The sequence below is a fragment of the Cebus imitator genome, unplaced genomic scaffold (genome assembly GCF_001604975.1).
Source record: "Cebus imitator isolate Cc_AM_T3 unplaced genomic scaffold, Cebus_imitator-1.0 Scaffold248, whole genome shotgun sequence".
Taxonomy (NCBI): domain Eukaryota; kingdom Metazoa; phylum Chordata; class Mammalia; order Primates; family Cebidae; genus Cebus; species Cebus imitator.
In genome coordinates, this window is record NW_016107563.1 from 581,320 (window position 1) to 605,102 (window position 23,783).

Consider the following 23,783-nt stretch of genomic DNA (forward strand, 5'->3'; position numbering starts at 1 on the left):
AAGCTCATAATTTGTGGTTTTCCCTACCCCCAGTCCATTTTCATTATAGTGAAAAAAACATATCAAATACATACATAATTAACCTTTGCTATAAAATCATGTTCACTACACAGTGTATTATTTTCCAGAGACATAGGCAAACAAAAATATTTTCACTGGTAATAATGGATTGTGGAAAATTGCAACCACAGGGATATGTGTAATCCTAAGGATGTATTTTGTTTGTTTTTATATCTGCCAGAAATACAAGCAGTTTTAAGACTGGGAACTTGATATATATTCGACCCTATGCACTTTCCGTCCTAGTCCAGCCTTCAAATGGAGAAGTGGGAAATGAGCTTCCAGTGCAGCCACAACTGGTATTTTTGGATCAGCAGGTAACGTTTCACAGGTATCAATTGGCCTTCAGAGCTGAGTAGTAGGTAGCATTCAGTGTAGGTTTTAGAGTTTGTCATCACTGACACACATTTACAGAGTGCCCACTGTGTGCAATTTGTTGCACTTAGAGCTTCTCACTACTTTCATCATTTTCCTTCCCCTTCACAGTCTGCCTTCCATTTTCTCTGAACATTCAGCATTTGATCAAGGGTAAAAATCAAATTCTGATACTTTTCTTCCCCCACTGAATTCTTAAAGTAGGTCTCTCACATCTTCTTTGAAACCTAGCCTTTACAAATAAGATCTATATCTGAAGTTTTTCATGTGCTAATGAAGGAACTTATGACATTATAGATGCATTACAGTTTTATTTATTTATTTCTTTTAATCTGTCTTATATGTGTTTAAGTAAAACAAGTTTCTGTGCTTAATTCTAATTTCAGACTTTGTGTCCTGATTCTACTTTGTCTTTTCAATATTTACAAAATTCACAGGGAACTATGATTGTTGAACTGGCTTTCTCCTGTTTACAAATACATCCCCTGGCATGTTTGCAGAGAGAAATCTGTGGCACTGAGGTCCACACTTGGAAACCTGTCAACTTTGATCTAGTCTGGCACTCACCCAGCTTGCTCCTGTTTATTTCTCTTTACCTTTCCTTTTTATGAACCTTCAGCACATAGTGCCATTCTTTTCTATAAATGTAGTTTTCCTTTCATCTTCTCACTGTCCTGTCCCAACTTGTCTTGCAATAATTTCCTTACTCTTCTTTCAGTAAGTTAATTCTGATATACTCTTAACATGAGAAAGACAACTTTTTTTTATCACTTTCTTTTATTTCTACTGAATAAGTGCTTTATAAAAGCATACATCTGAACCATCTTCTTTTCTAACTTCACAAAATCCTCTTCTGAATCCAACTTTTTCTTCCTCCCTCCTCCTATTCCCATTTCTAGAATCGAAGAGTGGAGTCTCTGGGGCCCCCTTCAGAGCCATGGACAATTTCAGCTTCCCTAGAAGGGGCATCAGACTCAGCGCTAAAAGGTAGGTAAAGTATCTGTGACTTTCAGATGTCTGTTACCACTTTATCTGCACTGAAAATGTTTGCACCCATTAGGAATTCACAGCGAAATTGGTAATACTGAATTTCTCCAGTAATTTGAAAGGAAATGCTTTCATCCCTAGTCTACAGTGTCAGTGTCTGTGAAAAGGAAGATTAGGCTGGCAGCAAATCCTAAAGTCGCCACCATTTCTCTCCCTTCCCTGTCACAATAAAGCAATGTTTTCAACATATTCATATCCTTAAAGTAGTGTAAAGAAAAGTGCATGGCATCTTTGGGTGGGTATCAAATCCTAGGTTTTCTATAGTCTACTCAGGGCTCCTATAACACACCCTTGTTTGGTACAGTATCATGGACTGGCCAGGGAGCAATTTACCAGGTACAGTGTGATTCCTTTAGGAAAATTGGAAAGACTTGCTCTCGGTGTTATGAAGAATAAATTGCTCAGGGTTCGTTTTTCTCCTTTCCAACTTTGTCTACCTGTTTTACTGTCCTGTTCTATCCCAGCACCTCTGCCAGCTCCATTTACTTTCCTTGAAGCTTGATTATATGAAAATCTATTTAAAATGAAGATTTTCACTTGGCCCAAGATAGTCTGGCTACATATTCTACCGAAGGACCCAAGAATGTGCATTTTAGGGCCTGTCTAGAGATAAACAAGCAGGTATCACATGGTTTTTATGGTAAAAATAGTTTCTGAGTTCCAAATTGCTATCTAATGCCCCTCACACACAAAACCATTGAAACACAAACTACTCAAAGAGGTACAAGTTTTTTATTATTAAATAGTTCAATCATTGTGTTTTATGTTGTAAAATAGTGCAGTATGTTATCCACAGAAAATATGTTAAGGAGAATGTGCTTGAAAAACAGAATTAAGGCAAAGGAGCCTCATGACTTAGGGAGATAAAGGGAACAGGGAAAGTAAGAGAGATGCTGGAGCCAGACAGATAACAGAGGACTTTGGGAACCATGGTGGGGAAGTTTGGGCTGCACTCATAGTGACGTGCAAAGCCACTGGAGGTTTTCAAGCAGGCCAGTTCCAAGGTCCAACTTGCCTGTTTAGAGGACCACTCTGTTCTGTGGAGGATGGATTGGACAATGGCAAGAGTGAACCTCCTGAGCCAGTTGGAAAGTGATTGCAAAAGGCCAGGCAAGAGATGATGGAGATCACAAGTGGATTGATTCACAATGTCTTTTAGAAGTTAGATCAACAGAATCTACTGGGAGTAAAGAAAACAAGGAGTTAAGGATGACTTTTAGGTTTTGATCTTGATATATTGGGTGGATATTGGTTTTATTTACTGAAATGTGGAAGACTGGATAGGGAGCAAAAAGCAAGAGTTTTGATGATGAGAAACAAAAAAAGGTAAATACAACCTGGCTGCTGGGCCAAATTAAGACACAGGTCCCTTTGATTTCAGTTTTAAGGCAGTAAGTGCAGGAGGTTCTGTTTTATAGTTAGTATAGTCTGTGTTCCAGGTGTCACAAGAGTTTTTTTTTTTTTTCTCTTACTCTGCCTCCCTCAACATACCCCATACATTATTAATCATGCATCTTACTAGGAGCCTTCTCCCTATTGTGTGTAGTCAATTTCCCAACACACAGATCTTGCCTGATAGCCTCAAAGTCTTCTTGCATAGGGGTTTCCTCTCTGCACAAGGGGCCTCATGATTATCATAGCACTTGAAATTCTTCCTCTACTCATGGGTAGGATTGTGTATTTCCTTTTCATTGGAGTTGGAGGGAGTCCCAGTCACGCACAATATCACGGTTCAATTCTGGGCTTCACCTTGAGGTGAAGAGAAATTCATTTTATGTCAACCTGACATAATCTAGAATAGGAGGGTTCAATGGAACGTTCTAAAATCATCTCCTATATTTGGATAGGGAGCCAGAGATGACAACAGTCTGATAAAGTGGATCTGTTAAATTCCTTTAATCTTTCCCAATAGTTTCAATGAGAAAATTTAAAAAGTGTCCCAAGAATTCAAACGGAAACACTGTGGAAGACAGTGTGGCGATTCCTCAAGGATCTAGAACTAGAAATACCATTGACCCAGCAATCTGATTACTGGTATATACCCAAAGGAATATAAATCATTCTATTATAAAGACACTTGCACACGTATGTTTATTACGGCACTGGTCACAATAGCAAAGACTTGGAACCACCCAAATGCCCATCAGTGATAGACTGGATAAAGAAGTTGTGGCATATATATATATATATACCATGGAATACTATGCAGCCATGAAAAACGATGAGATCATGTCCTTTTTAGGGACGTGGATGAAACTGGAAACCATCATTCTCAGCAAACTGACACAAGAACAGAAAACCAAACACCGCATGTTCTCACTCATAAGTGGGAATTGAACGATGAGAACACATGGACCCAGGGAGGGAAACATCATACACTGGAGACTGGCAGGGGGTGGGAAGCTAGGGGAGGGATAGCATTAGAAGAAAAACCTAATATAGATGACGGAGTGATGGATGCAGCAAACCACTATGGCACATATATAAGTATGTAACAAACCTGCATGTTCTACACATGTACTCCAGAACTTAAAGTATAATAAAAAATATGATTTTTAAGGTAGATGGGAAACAGAAAGGAAAGCATTCACTCCCTTCCCCACAACTTCTATGCCAGACAGTATTCAAAAATTCTTACAGGGTCTCAGTAAAAGAATAGAGCCAATGAGTGTATCTTGACTGCTTGAATTCAGAATTCTTAAATAATTCTGATTAAGAGCTAGTACTTAAGCAAATCTCTGTACTAAATGTTGTGTTGCTATTTTAGATGAGGAAGACTTTATAAATATTAGCTCAAATGTGATTTGAAAATAATGTTTTCAGGCTGGGCGAGGTGGCTTATGCCTGTAATCCCAGCACTGTGGGAGGCTGAGGCAGGTGGATCACTTGAGGTCAGGAGTTTGAGGCCAGCCTGGCCAATGTGGTGAAACCCCATCTCTACTAGAAATACAAAAAATAGCCAGGCATGGTGGACATGCACCTGTAATCCCAGCTACTTGGGAAGCTGAGGCACAAGAATTGCTTAATCCTGGGAGTTGCAGGGAGCCAAGATGGCACCACTGCACTCCAGCCTGCGTGACAGAGCAAGGCTGTTTCAAGAAAAAAATAAAATAGAAAATAATGTTTTCAAAATATGAATACTATAAAAAGATATATATATATATATATATATATATATATAGTACTGGAAACCATCATTCTCAGCAAACTAACACGAGAACAGAAAACCAGACACCGCATGTTCTCACTCATAAATGGGTGTTGAACAATGAGAACACATGAACACAGGGAGGGGAGAGGAACATTACACTGGGACCTGGGAGGTGGGGAGATAGGGGAGTAATAACAGGGGGTCGGGGGATTGGGGAGGGATAGCATTAGGAGAAATACCTAACATAGATGATGGGGTAATGGATGCAGCAGACCACTACCAAAGCATGTGTATACCTATGTAACAATTCTGCATGATCTGCACATGTACCCCAGAACTGAAAGTATAATAAATAAATTTAAAAAAAAAATTTACAGAGAGACAGTAACAGTTATTTAAGCATAATTATCTATTATTACCATGATATTTGCATATTATAATAGCAGAATAAGTAGGAAATCCTGTTAACTTTTGCAAATCTTTCTTTCTAGAAGCGTGACTTCAAGCACTGGCTTTTTATGCAGCTTGTATTGTAATTATAATGATGCATCCTTTGAGATTTGCCAGTCACATATTGAATGGAAGTTTCATACCAATAAATCACTGAAAATTTTAAATTGATATGGTATATATATATATATCTTTTGATAATTGGCCAAATATCCCTATTCCTATGCAAATTTTAAGATTTGTTCACCATTCTTTAAAAATTCAGTTTATCAGCCAGGCAGGGTGGCTGATGCCTGTAATCCTAGCACTTTGGGGAGCTGAGGAGGATGCATCACGAGGTCAAGAGACTGGGACCATCCTGGCCAACACGGTGTAACACCGTATATACTAAAAATACAAAAATTAGCTGGGCATGGTAGCATGCACCTTTCGTCCCAGCTACTCCAGAGGCTGAGGCAAAATAATCGCTTGAACCTGGGAAGTGGAGGTTGCAGTGAGTTGAGATCATGTCATTGCACTCCAGCCTGGCAACAGAGCCAGACTCCATCTCTAAATCAATCAATCAATCAATCAATCAGCTTATCCAATTTCCTGTGCACCTCATGAATCAGCTAAGGCATTTCTGCTGGTTTTGTGTTGTCCAAAATGTTTCTTTCAGACTTAGAAATGACTCATGTGCCAGCTCAAACATCAGCCTACCTGCAAAACACTGACTTCAAAGAATAGGCTATGACTTTATAGTTATTTCTTGCTCTACTCTTGCTATGAGTCTAAACTCATTCACGTAGCTCCCATACAATGTACAAAATGTTAAAATGAATAGGCATAAATCAATCATAGACGTGCCTCATCGTCTAATTGCATTTACTATTGGCCTAAAACCATTCCTATCACATGGTGCAAATCACCCACCTTTTCTGGTGACATTGTTCCTTCATTTTTTGTTGTCTCTTACGAAACTTATAAAATTGTCGCAACAAGCTCTCCAAGTTAATGAATAATCATTTGATGTTGTTTTTAATGAATTAATCTCAGATCTCAGTTTTTTGTAATGTCACCATTTAATTTAGCTTATACATTTTGTTTCTGTCAAAGCTAACTCATCGGTTCCAGAAAATGAAAGTATCCCCTTCTAAAAATTCTCTTAAGGAGGCAATTGACATCTCATGATTAAAAACTTCATAACTCATTGCTCAACACCCGCGTAGGAGTGAGAACATGTGGTGTTTGATTTTCTGTTCTTGTGTCAGTTTGCTGAGAATGATGGACACAGGCAGGGGAGCATCACACACTGCGGTCTGCCGGGCGGGGGGGGGGGCGGGGGAATAGAGGAGGGACAGCGGGGGGTGGGGAGTTGGGGAGAGATAGCATGGGGGGAAATGCCAGATATAGGTGATGGGGAGGAATGCAGCAAATCACACTGCCATGTGTGTACCTATGCAACAATCTTGCATGTTCTTCGCATGTACCCCAAAACCTAAAATGCAATAAAAAAATTAAAAAAAAAACTTCATAGCTTCAAAACCCTTACTTTTTAAAGCTTGTTTCATCTTATTGTTTTCTTCTTAGAACAATAAGTTTTCCCACTGTCTTTTCAATTTGACTTTTTGCTATTTTGATGTGTAATTTTTTTTTTACCCCATCTACTTATTATGATGCCAAATGTTTTCCAGTGAGAACACATGGACACAGGGAAGGGAACAACACACACTGGGGCCTGTCAGGGATTGGGAGACATAAGTGGAGGGAGAGCATCAAGATGAATAGCTAATGCTTGTGGGGATTAATACCTAGGTGATGGGTTGATAGGTGCAGTAAACCACCATGGCACACGTTTACCTATGTCACAAACCTGCACGTTCTGTACGTGTAATCCAGAATTTAAAATAAAATTAAAAAATAAAAACAAAAAACAAAACAAAACAAGACTCTAAATGTTTTGACCCTGTCCACAAAAATAATTTTCTACCAAACTTTGAGATCTTGCTCTCCTCAGTACCCTCTTCACTTTCTCTTTATACAAACCGAATTGAAAGATCTAGATAATGTTGCATATTTTGTCAGAATCTCCTCATAGACCCTCCAGACTTTCCCTTCCACTTATTCAATCTGTCTTTTGTTCACTTTGTTGAAAGTAACACCTGTGTTGCTAACTCATATTTTTGCTCTTGGTCATTTTTTTGTGTGTGGGCAGTTCAGTTTAAAACTTCTCGGGTTTAAAATCCCAAGGAATGAGGACAGCCCAGAATAGTCCTTTTACAAATTTGCAGACACAAGGCACGTCATTAAAATAGTAAGAAAATGGAGTGAATTTATTCAAAGTTGGCCACTGTGAAGATGAAACATTCAGAACTGCATTTTGAACTGCCTGTTTTGATGCTGTCATTCTGTTCATTTTTTAGTGCCATTTTGTTAGTGCTGTCATTTTGGTATAGAAAGTGCTTAGGATATGTAACAATCAGTAATATTCTGATCTTAAAATAATACAGCAGCATAAAATATTAAATTTTTAGCTTTTTTCATGTTCTAGTAATATCTACAACAGATACTCTCACATGACTACTGGAACTCATCTCCCCATCTTCTACTCCACACTTTACACGTTCTATTCCTAACCCAAACTCCAAACCTTACCCACACTCATGCCTTACGTTGCTCCTTCATACCTTATTCATACCTGGTACTCTACTTGTACTCCATACCCTATTTATAGTCCATACCTTCCTTTGTTTTGAGGTGGAGTGTGGCTCTGTTGCTCAGGCTGGAGTGCAGTTATATGATATTGACTCACTGCAACATCTGCCTCCAGGTTCAAGCACTTCTGTCTTAACCTCCCAAGTAGCTGGAACTACAGCTGTCCACCACCATGCCTGACTAATTTTTCTATTTTTAGTAGAAATGGGGTTTCACCATGTTGGCCAGGCTAGTCTTGAACTCCTGACCTCAGGTGATCTTCCTGCCTTGGCCTCCCAAAGTGTTGGGATTACAGCTGTGAGTCACCATGCCTGGCCCAGACCTTGCCATACTTCATAGATTCCCATGCCCAGTACCTTACTCATATTCCATCCCTTACCCCTATTCCATAACTTACATATACTCCATGCCTTATCCACACTCCATACCTTACCCATAGTCTGTACCTTACTCATATACTATACTTTACACATTATCCAGACTCTTACCCATGCTTCATATCTAACCCATAGTTCATACCTTACTTGCCACACTTTGTGCGTTATTCATACCCAGTACCTTACTCTTGCTCCCTGCCTTACCTATTCCCCATACTTTCTCCCATATCATACCACACTGAGACTTCATGTTTTACTTTGTCCCACTCCTGACACTTATTGCACTTCATCTTTCATTATTTTTCTTTCAGTAACCTCAAGGATGTTATGCCCAACCAGCTTAGAATCATGTTGTGGCCATGCAAAGTGAATGAGGCATGAAACTATTTACTCTTTTTATTATTTGTTTATTTTACTTTAAGTTCTGGGATGTGCAGACATGCAGGTTTGTTACATAGGTATACATGTGCTGTGGTGGTTTGCTGCATCCATCAACCCATCATCTGCATTAGGTATTTCTCCTAATGTTATCCCTCCCCTTGCTCTCCATCCCCGGACAGGCCACAGTGTGTGATGTTCCCCTCCCTGTGCCCAAATGTTCTCATTGTTCAACTCCCACTATGAGTGAGAACATGCAGTGTTTGGTTTTCTATTCCTGTGTTAGTTTGCTGAGAATGATGGTTTCCAGCTTCATCCATATTCCTGCAAAGGACAGGAACTGATTCTTTTTTATGGCTGCACAGTACTCCATGATGTATATGTGCCACATTTTCTTTGTCCAGTCCATCATTGATAGGCATTTCGGTTGGTTCCAAGTCTTGGCTATTATGAATAGTGTTGCAGTAAACATACATGTGCATGTGTCTTTATAGCAGAATGATTTGTAATCCTTTGGGTATATACCCAGTGATGGGGTTGCTGGATCAAATGGAATTTCTGGTTCTAGGTCCTTGAGGAATCACCACACTGTCTTCCACAATGGTTGAACTAATTTACACTCCCACCAACAGTGTAAAAGTGTTTCTATTTCTCCACATCCTCTCCTGCGTCTGTCATTTCCTGACTTTTTAATGATTGTCATTCTAACTGCCCTTGAGGTAAGATACCATTTACTCTTTTATTTTACTGACACCAAGACACACTCAAGCCGACTAGCCCACTTGGATCAGTATTATCACTATTACGTTTTTAAAGAGATCCAATGAGAATGTGTGAGGAGTAGGCTGAGAGTGTGTTATATACACACGTGTGTGTGTGTGTGTGTGTGTGTGTGTGTGTGTGTGTGTGAGAGAGAGAGAGAGAGAGAGAGAGAGAGAGTCATGAAGTAGGAAAGAAATCACATGTAGTTTTCTGTTTTTAGGATACCCATGTCACCAAAATACCCTATTTTATATAATTGAAAGTTTCTCTTGAAGCCATCATGAAATACTACTTTTTAACTTCAGAAAGAATGCACCAAAAGCATTTGGGACGGATTATCTCACTTATTATAAGTATTTCCTGGAGAAAAACAAAATACAAACAACAAAACAATATCTATATATCTAGTCTAAATCTTTTGTTCTGCAATTTAACTTCATATTCTTTTTTCTTTAGTAGACCTTCCTCAGTGAAAAGGCAGTTTCTACCTATTACCATAAAAAGTGAATTTATATACTCAATGACAATTATTTATAAGTATTCAATATCCTTTGACACTTATGGATCATAGTTGTACAAAAAATGCTTAATACTTTTAAAGATAACATCTCAACATTAATGATATAACAGTTTTGCTGGTATACATAAGTAGGAATGAGTGGGATAGTTGTGGGGATAATTTGGGCTGCAAAGGTATTTTAGAAACTGTCTACCCTGCAGAAATTCATTCAGGTATCATTCCCCGGTAGTTGTGTAATCAATTCTAAAGTTGCTCAAGCCCGGCACCCCACCCCATCCCAAGTCTCCCAGCTAGTACATTGTTTAGACCAGCTTGATCAGGGAGGCTGTCAATTGCATTTGTCTATGTCATCATAGATATTCTGAAGATCTGATGAACCCTGGAGTAATGTACTGTACTTGGCAGCAACTGCCTCAGCTTTTGGGCACATATGCTTCAAATCTGAGAATATCATAGATATATATGGGAATCTTTGTAGAGATCTCTAAGGCAAGCTGGTATTTAACACAAAAGCAAACCCATTTAGAACTAAAGCACTTTCCATTAGGCAATTTGGCGGCTGTTGTACGAGGCCGACTCACTGTGCTCTACGGACACATTTCGATTAAATGCTGCTTTGTATTCTTCCAAAGATGGGAACAATAAGGACGTTTGTCAAAGGAAAAACTGCAGCAAATGATTTCATGTTGAACATCTGTACTCTGCAGTTCATTGTTTGCAAGAGTTTATTGTCCATAATTTTGATGCATATAGGTTTTAAAGAGTATAAACTGCATTTATCTTGGGTGCCTATCATTTATTTGAGTCTTGGCTTATTTATTTTCATTTTTTTCTGGGCATTTTATTTATTTTGGAACTCAGAAGAGATGAAGTAAAAGATGTTTCTCAAAAAGGAAGTTTTAGTTAGCTCTGCAAAATTGATGAAGAAAGACAGTGTTTTTACAAAAAGGATTAAGCAATTGAATTGAAAAATGTAACACTAAGCATATTCTATCTTTATGACACCTTTCAGCCTTAGAGATCTCAAACCAATTTATAAACTTTCAGACCACTTTCATAACCCTTTGTCCACCATGCCAATCATATTGACATTTCCAGAGTAAAGTCTAGCAGCTGTTAATTAGGAAAATATGTAATTTAGGGATGGTGGAGTCAAAACATGATTAATGGTATCGTGAATGTGATATTGAGTTAAGCTGCCTTTTTAACTTTATAAATGGATGACCTACGTTAGAAGATGCAGGCTTTTTTTTTTTTTTTTCAGGGAAGCCAAGGTCCAGGCAATTCAAGTTGCTAAATCAGAGTAGCTTTATCAGTCATGATTTGATAGATTGCCATGGTCCTGATCTCTTGACCAAACTCTGCTATTACATAAACTATAGATAACTTGAACAGAGGAAAGACAGACCATAGAAACTGACCACCTAGAAAGATAATAGAAACTCTTTCTTTACATAGTATACACGTAATATAGTCAATGTATTGTAGTGGTTAAAAATGCAAACTTTGAAATCAGGTAGATTTGGGCTGTAACCCCAGTACCACATAATTTAGTCTTCATGAGCCTATTTCCTAAGTACTAGAATATAGATAATAGTGTGTGTATTTTATAGGATTGTTGTGTAGTTTTTAGGCAATCACGTGTGTAAAGAACAGTGTCTGGCATAGTGAGCTTTCAATATATGTTAACTGTTATTATTCTTTATTGGATCATTTGGTTCTAAGTCTTGACTAAGAAAAACCTGATGAATAACCTCTTTAAGTTAAAAAAAAATGTCCTTCATTGCCCAATTGCCTACAGTCACAGAAGACATAAAGACATTGTTCTTGAATAGATAATGAGCAACTAATTTTTGTTTTGTGTTTCTTTGTAGGATGCACTCAGGCAGAAACTCAAGATGGTTATGTTAGCTTCTACAACTTGGCAGTCTTGATCTCTGGGTCAAACTGGCAGTTCATTTTTACTGTCACTTCTCCTCCAGGTAATGTTACACAGTGTGTTTTTATTCTCTGTTTTTTTTTTTTCTTTTTGAGAAAATAATCCTTGCTCCCTTTTAAGGGGAATAACTGCTATCATGAATAAGAAGTCATCATAGTTTAGAAAATAAATTCACTTGAGTGTATCATTAAGCCTGAGAAGAGCACATGTGGAAATAGAAACTTCAGGAGACTCCTGGTCAGCAAGAAACCAAATGTACATTTTCTTCTCCAGTGGAAGTTGACTTTCTGTGTTCTACCTGTTTTTTTCTTTTATTTACTTACATGACATTTGGTTGGGTATTAATAGGAGAATGTTAATTTATAAGAAAGAGAGTCATGGGATATTGAGTATTATGAAATTTTAACTTTGGGTTCTTTCCTTATCAACCCCCTGCCAAATGGGGACAATGCCCATCAACATACTGGCACTTTAGAACTATTAGTATAAGGGGTGTGTAAATTGCTTATATGATCCAGTTCTTTTTGACAAAGCATGTAAAAAACCACCCTCTGACATATTAAATGTGACTCTAATGAAAATATAAAATGATCACTTGTCAACATGTTATTTAACTCACTAATGAGGAAATTAGAAGAAATAAGAAAACTAATTTAAAGAGCATTTGGGAGATAGTGATCACGTCAGTGAAGAAATGCTGAAATAAGTTTACAATGGATACAGGGCAATAAAAGTGTAACCTTTGATATTACCTTGTCTACAGAAATCATTTGCATCCTTAACTGTATAAAAATTGTTTTCAGCATGACAGTCTTCTACAAATTAACATGTCTGGGCCCTAATAAATAACAAATAGTAAGCCAAACAAATGTATGTTCAAGGGAACTTAATAAACCTTCAAAGGGCCTTTTGAAAATGTTCCAGTGTGACGCTGATAAGATCTGTAATCATAATCATTTTTCCTTTAGTTCCAAGATTTGGATTTTTTTTTTTTAACAAAAAGACTATCTTCTGAGGTCAGATAATATTATTGTTCCCTGGCTATATGATCATTATCTCTTAAATGCTATTTAAACCAGTTTCATGTTCTTCCTGGTTTCCTCATTGGTGAGATAAATAACATGTTGACAAGAGCTGCTTATGTATTTTCATGAGAGTCCCATTTATACTTCAGAGGATGATTGCTTAAATGGTTGTTAAGCATTTAAGCAATCATCCTCTGAAGGATAGAAAAGAAATAGAAAAAGAATAGAGCCACGTGAGCAATTTACACACACCTCGTGTGTCAAAGTGTCCTAATATAAGTACAGGTTCATGAACAAACATGTGTAGTATCCTTGACCATGGGATTCCCAGTTTCCAGTGATTGTGCCATAAGCTTGAGTTTTTGAATGGATATGTTTTAAAGTGTAAGACAGGCAGGACTGCATATTTTATTCTAGATTTGTCTGACATTTAAAAGACCTTTGTCCTTCAATTACATCAGTAATTAATTAAGACTACCCAAATACATTATCAAGTTTATTTTAAGGAATAAGTTGTAAAACCAAATGAGAAATGTATTGTAGACAGAAACTTCTTGGTAACTCCTGTGATTTTGAGCTGGCCTTGGTGTTCACACTTGGTAGACTACTGCTTTCTTATAGTTTCTACTTACAGCTTATAAAAAGAATTAACTGAAGAATCATCTTGAAAGTTTTCCCTTAGTGTTTTCCACTAAATTATTCATAATTTTCAAGATCAAGTCTGTGAGACTCTTTCAGAATGAGATTTATAAAAGTTTAAGTTTGGAGAAAATAGATGGCAGATAAAAAGAAAGGGAAAATATTAAAGATCTGCATTTCTGTGACCCCTTATTGACATCATGCTGAGTAATGGCACACGTCCAGAGAGTAAATCCTTGTTTCCAAGTATATCAGTTTCAAGTGCGAGAATGTTTGGGAAAGCAGTGTTTTTTCACACATTTTGGCCAATCAATGAAATTTCTTATTTCCAATAGGCTTCAAAATAATAGGTCTGATGAGCATTGATTTATGTTATTGTTGATTCATGTGTGTGTGTGTGTGTGTGTGTGTGTGTGTGTGTGTGTGTGTTTTGTTGTTATTTTTAGAGAGGGTCTCACTCTGTTACCCGGCACCCAGGCTGGAGTGCAGTGGCTCACTGTAGTCTCAATCTCCCAGGCTCAAGCAGTCTCCTACCTCAGCCTCCAAATAGCTGGGAATACAGAAATGTGTGCCACCACACCCAGCTAATTTATTTTATTTGATTTTTTTGGTAGATTTGGGGTCTTACCATGCTTCCCAGGCTACAAATATTTGTTTATCAGTAAGTGAATTTATTGAGATTGTTTTTAAGATTGAAGTTTTAAAAATGTTCTGCTGCTAAAATAATTGAAAACCAGTGGTTTCCACCCTTGAATTTAGATAATTTCACCTGGTCTCCTTGACATTAGGTTCTCTGTCATTTTTGTGTTCTACACAGAAATGGACCAACTATATTTTATGTGGCTCATTTCACTTCTCAGTTTAGAATCTTCTTTCTAGGCTGGGCAGTGTGGCTCATGCCTCTAATCCTGGTACTTTGGGAGGCTGAGGCTGAAGGATAGCTTGAGATCAGGAGTTTAAGACTAGCTTGAGCAACATAGCAATACCCCGCTTCTACAATAAATTAACAAAAAATTAGCCAGGCATGGTGGCACATGCCTGTAGTCTCAACCACCTGACAGGCTGAAGCAGGAGGATCATGTGAGCCCAGGTGTTCAGGTCTACAGTGAGCTATAATTGTGCCACGCATTGCACTCAAGTTTGGGTGACAGAGCCAGACCCTGTCTTTATTTAAAAAAAAAAAAATCTTTTCTTCTGTGGTACCTTATGCCTTCAGAATATTCTCTAGGGCCCTTTGCCTGATATTTAATGCCCATCAAAATTGGTCTCAAATTCTTCTAGCATTAAGTTACAGTATTTTTCTGCATAAGTTTCCTAAGTATCAATTGCTACTTTCTCCTCTGTCTTTGTTTATGTACTTGCACAGCCTCCAAAGTCCCCTCAGATACTTCCTACTCCAGGATGCTTTCCCTAATCATATCAATGGAAAATAAACGTTCAAAGCAGTTGATTTCATTGGTATGTGTCACGTTCTGATTTGTTTAACAAATATTTGTTCTATGTATCTTATTTCATTGACTAGCTTGTAAATATCTTAAGAATGGGATCAACTTGACCAAGTAAACAATTACTAAAGAATCTTTGAAAAATGGATAAAAGTGTAAAGAATTTGGTTTTTACTTCTTTGAATCCCAAGTAAAATCTATTCCCCCATCTCTGGGCCTGATTGAGCTTATTCAGATGCCCATAAAAAGCAATTAATTGATAACATACAGGCCAAATATGGCTCAGATACAAGAGATTTTGTTATAGTAGCTTTGGGACCAAGTCAGCCAGAAGCAGAGATTGAATATCTGACAGTGACTTCCAGTAAAATTGTCAGGTTCAGCCCAGTGGAAGCATAGCAAAGAAAAACATGGTGTTTCTTGAGTATATAAAATAAAAACTCTTTACATGAGTTATGTGGATGAAAGCAGAAATTTGAAATTTGCTTGTTTGTTTTGAATGAGCTGCTTAAAAATGCTTGCTGTAACTTTTCACAAGCAAGCTTTTCTAAAATAAACTTGTTTGTATTGAGATATGATTGCCACATGATAAACATACTTAAAGCATACCATTGGATACATTTTGATGAATGTCTACTCTCATGAAAGCCTCCTCATAATTAGGATAATGAATATATTCATCAACCTCAAAACTAAAGACAAGTTTTAAAACAATTTATTTTTAACAATTTATTTAAAACAATTTATTTTTAAAATTAATGTACTATAAAATTAACATTTTTTGTATGTGATTTTATTAATTCAAATGCATGTATAGATTCATATAACCATTCCCACAGTCAAGATAAAGACTATTTCATCACTCCAAATATCTGTCCTCAAATACATGTAGCCTTTCTCCACCATTCACCTTTGGCAACCACTGATCAGTTCCTTATCTTGTAGTTTTGTCTCTTCTAGAATGTTATATAAATGGAATCCTACAAGTATGAACCATTCAGAGATGGACTTCTCTTACTCAGCATAATGCCTTTTATGTTCATTCTAGTTGTTACAGGTTATCAATTGTGTGTTTGTTTCTTTTTCTTTTCTTTCTTTCTTTGTTGGCTGAGTACTTTTCCATTGTCTAGAAAAACCGTAGTTTGTTTATCCATTCCCCTGCTGAAGGACATTTGGTTTGTTTCTGGGTTTCGCCATGTATAGAGCTGCAATAAACATTTGTGTATGGGTTTTTATGCAGACAGATAACTTCCTTTTTTAGACTATGTTATGCCTCATTTCATATATAATAATGGGATGAGAAATTTTCCTGTTTACAAAAAATGGGAGGAGTTTCAGATGGATTTCTAGAGAATTGAACTCTCTCAACAGGAGGATGCCATCTTGCCCAAAACTCAGAGCTGGTGGTTCTATCTGCCACTGTTCTAGTCCTCCTTTTCCAGATAACACAACTCTTTAAGACAGTATGGTGCTGCACTGTCCCTGTGCCCCTGTACTCGTGTGTTATATGGCACGTATTGAGTAGATACATGCATCAGAGCGCGTAATTTCACACATTCTGGAGCTGAGAATACTTTTGTTCTAATTAGTGAAACATGAGTGAAAGAAGCTAAATTTTACATTGGTATAGAAGGTAGGTTTGAAAATTAAAAGAGAGAATTGGAAGAATTCTCTATCAATAATTGACAGAATTGGAAATAACCATTATATGTTATTGTTGGAATCTTGTGATTCTCTAGAAATAGAAATCTTGGATTTATAATTTATTTATTTATTAAACTCAGTGAATATATATTGAACACTTACTATGTGCCAGATACTATTATAAATGTTTTATTCCATATTTTAATTATATTAGCATCTTACTAACATATTATTGAAATGTCTTTTTTTCCCCCCATAGGAGTCAATTTTACAGCTCGATCCAAGCCATTTGCTATCTTGCCTGTGACTAGGAAGGAGAAGTCAACCATCATACTGGCTGCTTCCCTGTCCTCTGTGGTCTCGTGGCTGGCTCTGAGCTGTCTGGTGTGCTGTTGGCTTAAGAGAAGCAAAAGCAGAAGTATGTAGATTTTTGTATTTTGGAATAAAAGTTTCTGAAAAAAAGCCATCATGCATAACGTAATAGTGATTCTTTTTCTTTCTCCAAAGACAAATTTTTGTGAGCTTCTCCAAATTATGAAATTGCACAAAGCCAAATTGTTCAATTACTACATTAGAGACAAGGATTATCTAATCTTAAGTAATAATAGCAATAATAATAAAAACTCATGTTTACTAAATACTCACTGTGGAACAGGTTCTGTGTCTCTTGGCAGCTTCTGCATTTGACCTACGTATTGTTTCTGCTCAAATATGTGAAGAAAACTCAGCCTCACTCAGATATATTATAGAAACGGGATGGGTATTTTAATAGCCTTTACAGATAATTGTGGACAATCTTCTTTTCTATTGCACCTGGATTTGACAAGAAGTAGTTACTTAAAGGGCCATCTCAATGTCCTTTTATACTACAAAGGTACAGTAATCAAAACAGAATGATATTGGCAAAAAAAAAAAAAAAAAAAAAAAAGACACATAGACCAATGGAACAAGTTAGAGAACTCAGAAATGAAGCCGCATACATACAACCATCTGATCTTCAACAAAGCCAACAATAACAAGTGATGGGGAAAGTACTTTTAATCAATAAATGGTGCTGAGATAGCTGTCCCTGTTATGTGAAAATCCACCAGTCTCATTATGTACTTTGAATGGAGCTTTTACTCATGCATTAGGATTGGACCAATTGAAAATATTGTTTCATGGAGTCGTGAAGATCTTCTCCATTTTGACATATTTCATTCTACTATTCAAAAAGATCACGTTTGTTAATAACATGAATCTTTAAGAATTAGATTTTTTTTTTTTTTTTTTTTTTGAGACGGAGTTTCGCTCATGTTACCCAGGCTGGAGTGCAATGGCGCGATCTCGGCTCACCGCAACCTCCGCCTCCTGGGTTCAGGCAATTCTCCTGCCTTAGCCTCCTGAGTAGCTGGGATTACAGGCACACGCCACCATGCCCAGCTAATTTTTTGTATTTTTAGTAGAGACGGGGTTTCATCGTGTTGACCAGGATGGTCTACATCTCTTGACCTCGTGATCCACCCGCCTCGGCCTCCCAAAGTGCTGGGATTACAGGCGTGAGCCACCGCACCCGGCTGAAACATGTGAAGCTCATGAAGTTGATACAAGTTTTCCAAAATTCTAAGTTTCCCATGAAAATGAATTTTATCACTGGCAACAAATACTGTAAGTTGTTTCTTTTTTACAAGCTCACTTCATTCATTTAAGAAAAAATAAAATCTGCCAAATATACAAGTATGAATAACCATAATTTCTCAATCATTCTTTCTTACTCTTTCAAGCAAAAATGGTGTTCCATGAAAAAAATCAGCTAGTTTAGCTCAAAATTCCATTGCAAAATTGCTTTTTCTCAGGAAAATCACATACACATTTTAAATAAAATTAATTCTCTTTACTGCTTTATCAAAGATATTCTTAAGTGAAATTGGCTTTTTTTTTCCCTTTTCTTGTTGGTTTTTTGTTTTGTTTTACTGTGATTTTATCTCGGTATATCCTTCCTGATCATGCCTATCCAAAAAAGTACCTTGTGGTTTTTACTTGTGTTTCTCTAATGATTAGTGATGATAAGCATTTTTTCCCCTATGTTTTTGGCCACATGTATGCCTTCTTTTAAGAAGTGTCTGTTCATGTCCTTTGCTTATTTTTAAAATAAGATTGTTCGTTTTTTTGATATTTGATTTAAGTTCTTACAGATTCTGGATATTAGAGCTTTGTCAGATGCATAGTTTGTGAATATTTTCTCTCATTCTGTTGGTTGTTTGTTTACTCTGTTGATAGTTTATTTTGCTGTGCAGAAGCTTTTTAGATAATTGAGTCCTACTTGTCTATTTATGTTTTTGTTGCATTTGCTTTTGGAGGTTTTATCATGAACTCTTTGCCAAGGCCTATGTCCAGAATGGTGTTTCTTAGGTTCTCTTCCAGGGTTTTTATAGTTTTGGGTCTTACATTTAAGTCTTTAATCTATCTTAAGTTGAATTTTGCACATAGTGAGAGGGTCAAGTTTCATTCTTCTGCATGTGGTTGGCCAGCTATCTCAGCACCATTTATTGATTAAAAGTACTTTCCCCATCACTTGTTATTGTTGGCTTTGTTGAAGATCAGATGGTTGTATGTGTGTGGTGGCTTCATTTCTGAGTTCTCTAACCTGTTCCATTGGTCTATGTGTCTTTTTTTTTTTTTTGCCAGTATTATTCTGTTTTGATTACTCTACCTTTGTAGTATAGTTTGAAGTCTGGTATACAATAAGATACCATGTCATACCAGTCAGAATGGCTATTATTAAAAAATCAAAACAATAACAGATATTGGTGAGGTTGTGGAGAAAAGGGAATGCTGATATACTGTTGGTGGGAATGTAAATTAGTTCAGCCACTATTCAAAGTAGTTTGGAGATTTCTCAAATAACTTAAAACAGAAGTTTTCAACTCAGCAATCCCACTACTGGTCATATACCCAAAAGAATATAAATCATTATACCAAAAAGACACATGCATTTGTATGTTTATTGCAGCACTATTCATAATAGCAAAGGCGTGAAATCAACTTAGATGCCCATCAACAGTGGACTGGATAAAGAAAATGTGATACATATATACCATGGAATAGTATGCAGCCATAAAAAGAATGAAATAACATCATTTGCAGCAACATGGATGCTGTTGGAGGCCACTAACCTAAGTGAATTAATGCAGGAACAGAAAACCAAATACTACATGTTCTCTCTCATAAATGGGAGCTAAATAATGAGTACATACTGGCATAAGGAGAGAAACAATAGACACTAGAGCTTACTTGAGTGGGGAAGGTTAGAGGGGAGTAAGGGTTGAAAAAGTATCCATTGGGTACTGTGTTCACTACTTGGGTGATGAAATCATTTGTACGCTAAATCCCAGTGATGTGTAATTTACCTGTAACAAACCTATACATGTACTCCTAAACCTAAAATAAAAGTTGAAAAAGAAAAAAAAAGGTCTACTTCCTACTCTTTAACTATCTCCTTTTCATGCCACAGTATAGTATTATTTTGCTTTATATTACAAATTTGTTTATCCTCTGCCATCCAAACTAGAATAAAAGCTCTATGAGGGCAGGGATCAGATCTTTTATATTCATCCCAGAGCCTTGAACAGTGTTTGACATAAGGAATATAAATATATCTTATATTAATACATTTATTAAATAAATGAATAGAAGATGAAGTATCTCTTCAACCACGGATAGACTGAAGATATACAATCTTCAATTAAAAGCTCCTGTCATCTTGAGTTCTGTGGCTTGAACTGGTCTCAATTCCCTGGTATTGATATCATACTGTAGTTACACAGGTTGTTAACAATGGAGAAGGCTGGGAAAAGGTGCTTGAATCCTCCCTGTATATTTCTTGACAACTGCCTGTGAACCAATACTCATTTCAAAATTAAAGTTAAAAAAGTGTTAGTAATATTCTGTCATTAGCTAATCAGCTGTGTCCAACAGAAGTGTAACATGAGCCACAAATGCAAGGCACATATGTAATTTTTTAGTAGCCATTTAACATAATATATCAAGAATATTATTTCAACATGCAATAAATATAAAAATTTTATTGGTAGTTTATGTTTTTCTCAAAATTGAATGTGTACATTATACTTATAATACATCTCAATTTGAACTAGTAACATTTTAAGTGATGAGTAGCCACAGGTGGCTGCTATTTGTATCAGACAGGACAGTTGTATACCATAAAGTTGATGGTCAGTATATAGGATTTGATGCCATTATTTCTTGAACTCTGAGTATGTTATGTGCATTCTATTGCATGTATGTGATAATTATGGGACAAGAGTACATACAAGGGAAACACCTAAATATTGATGGTCCTACTTACAAATAAAAATGTTCTTTTTATCTGAACAAAAAAATCCCTTCTTTTTTTCCATTCATACAGAAACGAAACCTAAAGAGATTCCTGAATCCCAGACTAATAATCAAAATAATCATATCCACATCTCATCCAAATGCCAAGAATCACAGGGGAGCAAAAAAGAAGACACTGTGATGGGAGAAGGTAAGCTCAGAGGGTGGAGATGATCCTCACAGGAAAGACCCACTGTGGTCGGACTGAGCCTCCCTCTCCTTCAGTTCTGTTTCTGAAGCAATTTAGTTTATAGACCCTTCTTAGTCTTTGTTACTTACCTTCAAGGAAATTATACGCCAGCAGAAAAATACACAGGTCTGGCTGATTCACTCAGCTGTTCATCAATTATTTGAATTGACACACACACACACACACACACACACACACACACACACACACATATATATATATATATATATATATTTTAGTAGAAGATTATTGGTTTAACATTTGAGTTCATTACACAGAGGAAAGGGAAAACCAGAATATAGGCATATAATCTTTCCTTTAGCTATTGCAAAGCTGCCAATTTGGCAACATTATGAATTTGGGAAAGAAGAGTACAGTTGCCAAATGCCAACTACGCAAATTAGATTGAGTACAGAACCGTTGATAAATGAGTCAGCTTTGTTAAGCAATGCTTTTGTTCAGTTGCACTTTTGGCAAAGTGTATGATTTGCCAACATGGTGTGTTATGTGAGATGATATTACTTGTTATATTGTTAAATTGCTGTTAGATTAGTGCTAAACAGAGAAAAGATAAGCATTTGCCTGGGACAAATGCTTTGCTCTCGTCCTACAAAGAATGCTGCAGATAGGAAGACTGGACAGAGTACAAGATGGCTTTGCCAAATGTGAGTATAATACATGAAAAATATTCATATAATTTCCATGGGCCTGAAACATTTAAAAATGTGTACTCTAAAGAGTCAGTTATCACATTTTCTACTTGAAAAGGCATACCAATCTTAGTGGTTCCGAATGTGTGTTTAAGCAAAAAATAATAGCAGTCCAATGTTATTCTGCCTCTAAGTAGCTAAGTGAGATCTTGCATGTGTGCGTTATATGCGTGTGTGTGAGCGCATGCATGAGCGTGTGTATCAGTTTGTTTGTATATTTTTCCATAAAGGAAATAAAGATGTACTTTGTTTTGTTTGGTTTTTAAATTTTCCCAACATATTAGCCACATTTTGGCTCCTAGACCTGCACCGAAATAATGGTAGAGGGTATGGGGTGTACATGGGAATGGTATTGAACAAAATAGAGAAAGAGAGAAGGGGACAGGGATCATTTCAAGATTCCATCTAAGATTATTCTAATTTTGGTTTTTAGAAGCCTCTTGTCCATATTATTGCATGTAAACTCAGGACAGATGTTTGAATGCTGCCATCTGAATAGCTCTTCATATTCAGCTGCCATCTCCAGTGAATGGCAAGAGTGGTGCTAATCTCTCCCTTAATCTCATAGGGCAATCTATGCGAATCTCAGTGGCCCACTTAAATTAACTACATTAAGCAGTCCACAGTGCCTGACTGTTTTATTAAGGAACTTTTTTTTATGTGGTGGCTTATTAATAAATTATTAGAAATGAGACAGGGATAGGGCTCCTGTGGAAAAGTTTAGATTGATGAGAGGGGAGCATCAAAAGGCCATTTTACTAGGACATTCAAATTAAAAATAGAAGGATGTGTTATCCGAATCCTCCTCTGGGGATCACAGCAGATGTGTTTCTTTATCTTCTAAGCTTTGTACAAATCTGAAGAGTATCATTTTGAAGACAAATCATGAGGCATCTCCTCCTTTTCTTTGGAAATTATTACCAGCTGTGAAACACCTAATTATTGGTAGCTTTAAATAAATTTTGTTTTATTCTATTATTGCCATGGCACTTAAGTTTCCCTTTTATCTCTGTGTTTTTAGGCTTTTAACATTTGCAGATAAAGTGTTTGGCTGTCGCTTTCTTCAGCACTTTGCCTTCACAAAGCACTACCGTAGCACTTAACATTATTGAACTGTTGGAACTGAGCATGACTACTAGATTCAGATTGTAAATTTACCACATTATAGCTTTTAACCAAAATTGCATGGGTATAGTTGGGGTGCTAGAAATTTGTGGTGGGGGAAGAAGAGTAAAGTATACATCTCTCCTATTTTACTGTTGCCAGGATTTTTGATATCCAGAGCCATCTAAGCCCTCTTTTAAAATCAGTATCTACTCATGTCACTCTGCTACTAATAAGATTTAATGAATTCTCACTGTCAGTTGGAGAATCAGGATAGTGTGACAGTTAAGAGCATGGAACCCAGATGTCCAATAGACTGGGTTTAAATATGACTCCCTGTTGAGAGACTTTGTGGCCTCAAGTAAGAGGAAGTAACTTCTCTCTGTGTCTTTCAGTGGCCTCATCAGTAACATGGCCCTAATAATACTGGCAATTCTTATGGTTATTATACAGAGTAAGTGAATTAATGTCAGTAAGGAACACAGAACAATTTCAAGCATACCATGTGTGCTATTTATCTGTTACTTATTATTGGTTTATAAATGTTATTTAAGATTCAAAGCCCTCCAGTTCTGTGAAGAAGGTCATTGGTAGCTTGATGGGGATAGCATTGAATCTGTAAATTACTTTGGGCAGTATGGCCATTTTCACAGTATTGATTCTTCCTAACCATGAACATGGAATATTTCTCCATCTGCTTTTGTCCTCTCTTATTTCGTTGAGGAGTGGCTTGTAGTTCTCCTTGAAGACGTCCTTCACGTTCCTTGTTAGTTGTATTCCTAGGTATTTTATTCTGTTTGTGGCAATTGTGAACGGAAGTTTGTTCTTGATTTGGCTCTCTTTAAGTCTGTTATTGGTGTATAGGAATGCATGTGATTTTTGCACATTGATTTTGT

At 36.8% G+C, this 23,783-nt stretch overlaps 1 protein-coding gene and 1 long non-coding RNA gene across 2 annotated transcripts in view; both read left to right on the forward strand.

Annotated features, from left to right (window-relative positions):
• Positions 1-264: 264 nt before the first annotated feature.
• On the forward strand, positions 265-16,898 carry LOC119466983. The gene is made up of 4 exons (XR_005195495.1): positions 265-377; positions 1,335-1,422; positions 11,689-11,796; positions 16,766-16,898. It is a non-coding gene; the product is annotated as an uncharacterized LOC119466983 (long non-coding RNA).
• Positions 16,899-20,936: 4,038 nt separating this feature from the next.
• LOC119466982 (fibrocystin-like) overlaps positions 20,937-23,783 on the forward strand; it is a 20,470-nt gene continuing 17,623 nt past the window's right edge. Inside the window, exon 1 of the mRNA XM_037727915.1 lies at positions 20,937-21,034. Within this exon, the coding sequence (XP_037583843.1) occupies positions 21,025-21,034 (10 nt within the window). The 5' untranslated portion in view covers positions 20,937-21,024. The remainder of the gene's footprint in view (positions 21,035-23,783) is intronic.